At 43.7% G+C, this 9,102-nt stretch overlaps 1 protein-coding gene and 1 long non-coding RNA gene across 3 annotated transcripts; both read left to right on the top strand.

Moving 5' to 3' along the window:
• Positions 1-1,020: 1,020 nt before the first annotated feature.
• LOC129668386 (uncharacterized) lies at positions 1,021-6,136 on the top strand. 2 transcript variants are annotated; one of them, XR_008718908.1, is made up of 4 exons: positions 1,021-2,200; positions 2,703-2,775; positions 3,324-3,442; positions 4,296-6,136. It is a non-coding gene; the product is annotated as an uncharacterized LOC129668386 (long non-coding RNA). The 2 variants fall into 2 exon arrangements; XR_008718907.1 differs by having other exon boundaries at positions 1,021-2,775.
• A 392-nt stretch (positions 6,137-6,528) lies between these two features.
• Positions 6,529-8,263, top strand: LOC129668377 (growth-regulated alpha protein). Its single transcript, XM_055596373.1, has 4 exons — positions 6,529-6,758; positions 6,846-6,969; positions 7,079-7,162; positions 7,662-8,263. Exons 1-4 carry the CDS (start codon positions 6,677-6,679, stop codon positions 7,675-7,677), a joined length of 306 nt encoding a protein of 101 aa, XP_055452348.1. The 5' UTR covers positions 6,529-6,676; the 3' UTR covers positions 7,678-8,263.
• Positions 8,264-9,102: the final 839 nt, after the last annotated feature.

Raw genomic sequence — 9,102 nt, 5'->3', positions numbered from 1 at the left:
CAGAATGGTTAGGATTTTCATCTTTTTAAAACAACCCTCTATCTGTATCTCTTTTTGTCTGTCTCTCTGTCTATCTTTGTCTGTCTCTCTGTATGTTCTTCCCTCCTTCTTCTGTGTGTGTGTGGGGGGGTACATATGGAGGCCACAAAAAGGTGTGAGATCCTCTTGAACTGGAGTGACAGCCAGTTATAAAGCACCCTTTGTGGATGTAGAAAACCAGACTCTGATCCTCTGAAAGAGCAGCAAGTGCTCATAACCACTTAAGTCATGCCTCTAGGCTCACAACTGATTAAATTTTAACTTTAACATAGTGGGAAGTGGGGTGTGGTGGTACTGTGTGATATTTTTTACTTTTTTCTTTATCTCTCTTTTGTGCCTGCTAGAAGAACATCCTTAGTTAGATAATATAAGACATGGCCATGACTCAACTGACCAAAAGATTCAGAGAAAAGTTGCTAAGTCATAACTGTCTTCTGAGAGAACTCACCCAGAAGCTGATCTAATCAGATGCTGAGATTCACAGCCAAACATTAGGCAGAGCTGGAGGAGTTCTGTGGAAGAGTGGGGGAAGAATAGAAGGGCCTGGAGGGGACAAGATCACCATAAGAAGGCCAACAGAGTCAAATAGCCTAGGCCCATGGGGGCTTAGAGGAATGGAAGCACCAACCAAAGACCAGGCATGGACTGGACCTAGGCCCCTACACATCTGTAACCGATAGGCAGCTTAATCTTCATGTGGGTTCCCTAGTAAGTTGAACGGTTGCTGTCTATGACACGGACTCTATTGCCTGCTTTTGATCACTTCCTCCTAACGGGGCTGCTTTGCCTGGCCTCAGTGGATGAGGATGAGCTCAGTCCTGATGCTACTTGAGGTGCTGGGGTAGGTTGCAAGCGGTAGGGAGCATAGCTTCCCTTTTTTTTGAGGTGAATAAGGAGAAGGGGATGTGAGGGTGGGACCATGAAGAAAGGAGGGAGGGGGGCTACAATCAGGATGTAACCTGAATATATAAATTAAAATAAATTAAAAAAAAAGAAAATGTACTAAGTCAGTCAGTGCTGGTGCTATGTTAACCTTGTATCTCTGCTGCAAATGATGTCACACTGCCGCCATTATCAAGAGCACCGGGAGCAGACACTGCTGCCAGGAAAAGGCCAGGCTGTGCAGCAGTTTACTGAAGCTCTCTGCTGTGTAAACTTTTAAGGAGTGATGAAATCTGGATAGTGTGTTACTTCTGTTTTTTCTTCCTGACTGGAAATATTCAGCAATGTAAACTCACACATTGGGAGTGTGTGTGTGTGTGTGTGTGTGTTTCAGTTTATTTTTCTTTTTCACCTTCTGATTCGAGTGATTTGTGTTACACATTTGCTCACATGGATAAAGCACAGGAGAGCCACAGAATAACACTTCCGTGAAGAGCACACAATACCCTGCAACACAACCCTTTCAGGAGCAATCCCGGCCTACTATGTGTTGTTCCATTACATTTAAATGTTGGAATAACCCATGGAAGTTATTTCAGGAAACGCTAATGTGGACTGTGACCTGGCTTCTGTAATAGCCAGAAGCTGGAAACAACCCAGACGTCCCTCAGTTGAGGAATGGATACAGAAATTGTGGTACATTTACACAATGGAATACTACTCGGCAATTAAAAGCAAGGACATCATGAAATTTGCAGGCAAATGGTGGCAACTAGAAAAGATCATCCTGAGTGAGGTAACCCAGAAGCAGAAAGACAAATATGATATATACTTACTTATAAGTGGATATTAGCCGTATAATATAGGATAAACATAATAAAATCTATAGTCCTAAGGAAGCTAAACAACAAGGAGTACCCTATGGAAGATGCTTAATTCTCATTCAGAAGGGTAAACAGGATAGACATCGAAAGTAGAAGAAGAGAAGGAACAGGACAGGAGCTTTCCACAGAGAACCTCTGAAAGACTCTACCTACCAGGGTATCAAAGGAAATACTGAGACTTACAGCCAAACGTTGGACAGAGTGCAGGAATCCTTAAGGAAGAAGAGGGAGATAGAAAGACCTGGAGGGGACAGAAACTCCACAAGGAGAACAACAGACCCAAAATACCTGGACCCAGGGGGACCTCTAGAGACCAATACTCCAACCAAGGACCTTTCATGAACAGGACCTAGACCCTCTGTTCAAATGAAGACCATTAGCTGCTCAGTTTCCAGGTGGGTTCTCTAGTAAGGGGTACAGGGGCTGTCTCTGATGTGAACTCAGTGGCTGGTTCTTTGATCACCTCCCCCTGCGGGGGGGGGGGGAGTGCAGCCTTGCCAGGCCACAGAAGAAGATGATGCACCAGTCCTGATGAGACCTGATAGGCTAGGGTCAGATGGAAGGGGAGAAGGACCCCCCTATCAGAGGACTAGGGGAAGGGTGTAGGGGGAGAAAAGAGAGAGTGAGTGGGACTGGGAGGTGATGGGGGCTGCAGTGGGAATACAAAGTGAATAAATTTTAATAAATAAATATATAAATAAAGTTAAAGTAAATAAACATATTTCAAGAAGAAATATTAAACACCTAGAAGACTTGATAAAGATTCTCAATATGGCTTTTCCCTCTGGCCACTGATTTCCCTGTCTAGTGAAAGACTGAGTCAATCTTGAATCTGAATGTAACTCCCCAGTATAAACATGCAACTTCATCCCTGATACAGTTTCCTTCTCTGTACAGTGAGCCGGTCCAAAGGATCAAAGAGGTCATTAGGGAAATCTCAGGCACTGTCTTGATCAAGAATTGCTATCTGGTAAGGAACTATTCCTTGCTTTCCTTCCCATTGGGTGCTTTATTTAAATCAATAGTGACCACAATCCCTGTGGCAACAAGAGACCCCTAAGGAACCCAGGCAAGCAAAACTTTTCTTCAGCCCATAAGGTTGGTGCTACAACCAGCAAAGAAAAAATTGGCACAGTGACTAGAAATTCATTTCATACAAAATCAAATGGAAAAAAAAAAGCCCACAGATTGTGAAACACTACCTTTGTGATTTTTCTGAGTTGAGAACCTTCCTTCACTCTTTAGAGAAAAAGATGATCACACGACATAACCATTCTTATTTATGTCTTCACTGGGTCAGACAGACAAAAAAGATTGGGTGTAGCCCTGTTGAGTTTTGAGTTGGTGACTACAACAAAACTTGGAGGCAAACTTGCTGCTGAGTGTAAGCAGATTCAGTGCTACCAAGGTGGGCTCACCCGTTACCCGACTGGCTAGCCCTCTTCTTTTTTGTAATTTGAAGTCCCACAACCCAGCGCCTGCAAATCTGTGCTAATACCACTATTTATCTTGTTGAAGGAAAAGCTGATGACATCTGTGAGTACAAGGAAGGCTCTCCTCTAGGGTGCATAATCCAGGGCTCGGTGCTTCTGGGTCCTTGTCACAAAAACTCCAAGAACAGATTTCACGGACAAGGGGTGAGTTTTAAGAAGTGTTATTACTATAGAAAGGAAAGGTAAGAAGAAAGGGTTAAGTTTGTGTCAGAAAGCAGATCCCCGAGAGTAAGGACTATCCTTGCCTGGCCACCCCATTGGGCTGGCCATTTAGGACCTGTGGCAGACATGGACAAAGACTGAGATAGTTTCTGGTTAAATTGGTTAGTTCTCTGGGCTATCATGAGCACAGTCAATGGAGGGCCCATACTCATGCTCTTTGTCTCAAGCAGTGTGATATCTATATGTTGCCCAAAACCCTTTTAGTCCATTTTTGAGTTCTGTCTTGTTAGCTGCCATATTTTGACTAACAATGAGCTCCGTGTCCTTCCCTGGGTTGTCACTGTCAGCCTTGCAGGTATTGCTGGCTACTATACTGTGGTCCCTTTGTTCTCACTACTGCATGACCATACTGTAGTTTTACCCCAAAAGGAGCTGACTCGTATCACAGCTACCAAGATGTAGCTACAGTTCCTCTCAGTTGTTCTAGCTTCTAGTCCATTGGGCATTCTGGGTGGTCTCTACTTGAATAGGTAGCTTCTTGTTAGGCTCCATCTTTACCCACAATTCAGTAGGTCTTCCTGCAGACCTATATAGAAATTTGACTATCATTACAATGATACTAAGAACTAGGGTCTTTGAGGTGTAATTAAATCATTAGAGTTCTGATGTCACTGAGGAATTGAAACCATTAGTGGGAGGTACCTTAGTTCCAGACGCGTTTGGAATAGAACGTTCAGCAATAACCCGAGTATTCCTGTGTTTGTGGGTCTCAAGGGTTTCCTCAGTGTTAGCCCCATTCTCGGGAAGTATCTTGAAATCCATGTTGAAACCGCAGGTTTGCAGCCGGCCGGCTTGGCAGTCCCAACAAGCAGCAAGCATGCCCTAGCTGCCTTCTCTGGCATGGCTGGCCCTGACTCTGCTCTATCCAAGATCATCATCTGCTCTAGTCTGAACACAAGCCTAGGTGAGGAAACAGACCAACCAACACTGCCTTGATACCATAAGCTTCCCTGTGGTGTCCAGGGTTAAAGCCATATACCAACTACATGGGCTGATCGTGGCAGAGGGGAGAGTCCTCTTCTGGGAAACTGAGCTCTGAATTTAGAAGAAGGGAAAAGATTGGTGCAAGAAGGTGCAAACTGGAGTTGGAAGAAATTACAGACTGTAAGTGAAGGTTAACACTAATAGCTGACTGAGTTCCCTTAAACAGCGATCTCTCTATTGATACATTCAACGTCTTTGTTTTATCCCCACCACAAAATAAAGCAGTTACACAGTAAGCTGTGGATGGAAGACAAGGGAGGGTGTTTTAGCTACAAAGTCATCAGGGTGAGGAAGGGTAGATTTGAGCCTCTGCCTTCATTCATGGTGTCCTAGGCTCAAAGCAGCTACTCCTAGATGTGGTGAAGGACCTTTTTTTTTTTTTTTTTTTTTTTTTGCAGATGGCCACCATTTCCTTGCAGTGTCCTCGGGGAAGGAGGGGTAGACACTAGGACTCCGGATAGGCAAATCTCTGAACTCCTATAGGGGCTATAATCTTATTCTGACCCTATCAGAAAGAGATGACCTTTATGACCCCATCTATATCTGATTATCTTCTGAAGTTTCAGCCCCTGATGCAATCACAGTAGATTGCCACAGCGGAGGGGAAACCATCATTCAGTCCATTGTTAATAAAGCTGGAGAGCGCTACTTCTGCTTCATTTATTCAGTAGCTATTTGCAGGGTGCTTAAACAGTACCAACGATCTACACAGATGCTCACTCATGTCATCTTAGACGATCTTGGATAGCACAAATGCTACTATTGCTTCTCTGTTACACGTGAGAGAAACATAAGCTAAGAGGGGTTAGATAAATTGCCAGGGAGCATTTTGTGGGTCTGTGTTGCAGCTGAACTTTTAGCCCTAAAAAACAGTGTGTCTCTGTGGTGAGCATCCCAGGCAAAGGGCTTCTTCCACTTTGCTTCCCTCACAGAAGCACAGAATCAATGGTGTTCCAGCAGGATCCAGAGTTAAAAACCAACCATGACAACAAAAGGAATGCAAAACTGGAGACTATTTAGACAGACTCTGAAATGTTTTAAAGGTTTAAACAGAGAGCTACAAACATGTCAATAATTATCTATCAAGTCTGTTGTAGTGGCTCCTAAGCCTAAGAAGCATTTGAAAGGTGGAAGGAGGAGGTTTGAAGTTCAGTAGCTAGTCCTAGGTCAGCCTGTGGCTACAGTAGTTGTAATAATAATGATAATAATTTCAAAGACTCAGTCTTACAGTACAGATAGATTCATACAACACGAAAACAGAGTTGTATCAGCAAGCTAATAGTCATATACACCCATAGTCCTTAGCACTTAAACTGGTGGCACCGTGGCCTTTTCTATCCAGGGACCCTCCTCCCCCACCTTAGCCCAGCACAGCTCCTCACAGCTTTCCTGTGGACTTTCCTTAGTTAAGACAAAATTTAATCTGCCATCAGCAGGGTAGTGATATTTCAGCAAACACTAGAATTTGGGAAGTTCCCGAGCTCAAAAGACAAAGAGGAGATTGCTACAGTGTTCTAAAATAAACACTGACCTAATCTTGGCAAGGATCTTTCTCCTCACCCCCCTCCCATGACAAAAACCACCACTGGCCAAATGCTATTTACTTAATACTACAAAAAAAAAAAAAAAAAAAAAAAAAAACAGCAGGAAAAGGCAAACATCCTCACAAGGGATAAGAGACAACAGAGGTATTTTTAAAGAATGCATTCATCTGAGACATGAATAGAATATGCAGAACTCAAAAGACAAGAGAAGCTGCCATTTCCCCTAACCTTCCAAACCACTGTAGATCCAAGCAAGGTCCTAAGTGGGGCAGAGCCCATGTGCACATAACGGGTATGACAAGCCTTGCCTTGTGCACTGAGATCCCTGGAGACTCACAATTCCCCGTGACCTGTCACTTCTCTCGCAAAGCACGTCACTCCCTCCCCTTTGGGACTTGGGGACATAAAGCAAAAATCCCAGAGTCTAATCCTTGGGAGTGGTGCAAGGAGGAGGAGCTATGACCTTTCCGGTTGTGGGGAAACACCCTGAGCTCCGGGAATTTCCCTGGCCCGGAGCTCTGGCTTTTTAGTATAAAAGGGGCTGGACAGAGCCTTAGAGCTCCAGATCCCTCAGAGCTTCCAACCAGCTCCAGCACTCCAGACTTCAGCCACACTCCAACACAGCACCATGGCCTCAGCCTCCCGCTCCCTTCTTCGTGCAGCGCTGCTGCTGCTGCTGCTGTTTCTGGCCACCAGCCGCCAGGCCACAGGTAGGACTCGACACTGCTGTCCTGAGGGGTAACCTCTGGTGGGCGCAACGACCCACAGTCCCGTTGACCCAGTGTCTCCTCCCACAGGGGCGCCCGTCGCCAATGAGCTGCGCTGTCAGTGCCTGCAGACCGTTGCAGGGATTCACCCCAAGAGCATTGAGAGCTTGAAGGTGACGCCTCCAGGACCCCACTGCACCCAAACCGAAGTCATGTAAGTATCTCCCCGTGCAGCTACTGCCACTTCCACAGTCCTGCAAACCCTCCCGCTGACGCTCATCCGAGTGGGACTTCCTGACGTGCCTCCTTCCTTCTCTCTGCAGAGCCACTCTCAAGAATGGTCGTGAAGCTTGCCTAAACCCTGAAGCCCCCATGGTTCAGAAGCTTATCCAAAAGATACTAAAGAAGTGAGTTGTGCTTGTGTTTGTACTTGAGGCTGGAGCCTATAAAATCCCTTTAAGGGGCTTGAAAGCAGGATCCTTGGCAAAGCTACCCCTGAGCCTTCTTAAAGAAGAAGGGTGCTTTTAAAAGGCAAAGAGATTTCCCCAGTTGAAGGCTTTTCTCTGTGAATGTTACATAAATTCTTGAACTTAGGCCAAGTGGAGGAGATAATGGCAGCTATAGGACAGGGTTGCAGGCGTGAGAAAGGAGTAAAGGCACTCTTGTGAATTAACCCAGGGTGATGTATCTTTTGTTTGTTTGGTTGGTTTTTTGGTTTTTTGTTTGTTTGTTTGTTTTCTCCAAGTGATTGACTTCACAGGATCCCAAGCTGTCAGAACCCAAGCTGTACAGAACTGTGGGTGCAGGGGTAGCCTTGTAGAAATGCCATCTAGAGCCTCAGGGACTGGGGTAAGAGAAGAATGGCTTTGGTGACTACCTATAATGGTGATTCTTTTCCCACTGCAGGGGCATCTCCAAGTGACCGAAAAAGAAGGAAGACTTCTGATGGCGCCTGTCGGGAGAACGCTGGCTTCTGATAACACTAGCTTAACACATTTTACAGTTTCTTGTGAGAGTCCTATTTATTTATGTATTTATTTATTTCACAAAGCATGTGCTTTTTTATTTTGCAATAATATTTAAGGATGTGGATGTGTTTTATCAGCGGTAGTTCAGTTCTGATTGTTCAGTTTAAACACAAGTTTAGAGTGTCTGATTAAACTAATATTTATGAGGAGAGCCGTTAGATATCGACCACTGTGATAGCAGGGCGTGAGGTGGGGAGATGAGAGAGTGTGATCAGGTTTTGTGTTAGAGCGAGGAAGTGTGTGGGAGTCCACGTTTTCATGTTTTGAAAAGAATGTCAGTTATTTATTGAAAGTCATCTTTCACATTATATGACCAACATTGACATGTTGAAGCATCCCTTGGACATTTTTATGTCTAGTTTGTAGGGCATAATGCCCTTTTATAGTCTTTAACCAATGTTTCTTCTTGTCTTGAGACCGAGAAGTTCGAAGGACTGTTACAAATGGAATTAAAAAAATAAAAGTTTTATCAAAAAATAACATGGGTGCTTTTTGTTTTATTCTTCTTGAGAGCCGTTGTTTATAGTTAATCCTGTACATGTGCTGACGGGCATTTCTTATGACTCTTGCTTACTCAAGGAGGGAGAATTGGTACTTCTGAAAAAACACATTCTATCCTACCCCAGTCTTCTTGATAATTGTAGCTTTATATAAAACATTGCTATTTTCTACACTGACCAATTTTTTATTCAAAAGTAGTACCTTTTCAAAACATTTTTGTTGTTGTTGACTTTAATTTTGAGAGAGGGATCATGCTGTGTTGCCTAGGGCTGGCTTCGAACTTCCCCTCATGTCTTCTTGCTGCAGGCTCCCTGCTGGCTAGGATACAGGCATGCAGAGAGGCCGCACCTGGCTCTGGAGAAATTCTTAACAAACTCCTGAAGTCTTATAAACACTTAACAATGGTTCATCTTCAATTCTTTTGATATGGATGCCTTCCAAACTGTGTAATTATTTTTCCCTTTTAATGAGGTTGATGGCTTGAGGTGAAAAGTGGCTTCTTTCTAAGGAACTTAAAGCCCTGTGCTAATAAAAGTATCGGCTTAGACAAATAATGCACACTGTGAGGTAAAATACATGGTTTAATAAGACAGAATGAGTGAGATATATGGTTTTAAAGTATACCACATTTTATCAATGGTTAAAATATTAAGGAAAAATTGTAATGAATCAAGAATTTACATTAGCATATCTAAGCAATCCTGAAAAAGAACATGGAAAATTTAGAACTTAAAAGATATGGAAGGTAGAAAAGGTAGAATAAAAGAAATGACCTCAGCCCTGTATGCAAAACCTAAAGAAATAACATAGAAGTGTCT

Source organism: Psammomys obesus, unplaced genomic scaffold (genome assembly GCF_907164565.1).
Source record: "Psammomys obesus unplaced genomic scaffold, mPsaObe1.curated_primary_1811, whole genome shotgun sequence".
Taxonomy (NCBI): domain Eukaryota; kingdom Metazoa; phylum Chordata; class Mammalia; order Rodentia; family Muridae; genus Psammomys; species Psammomys obesus.
This window is presented reverse-complemented; position numbering and strand designations above follow the sequence as displayed.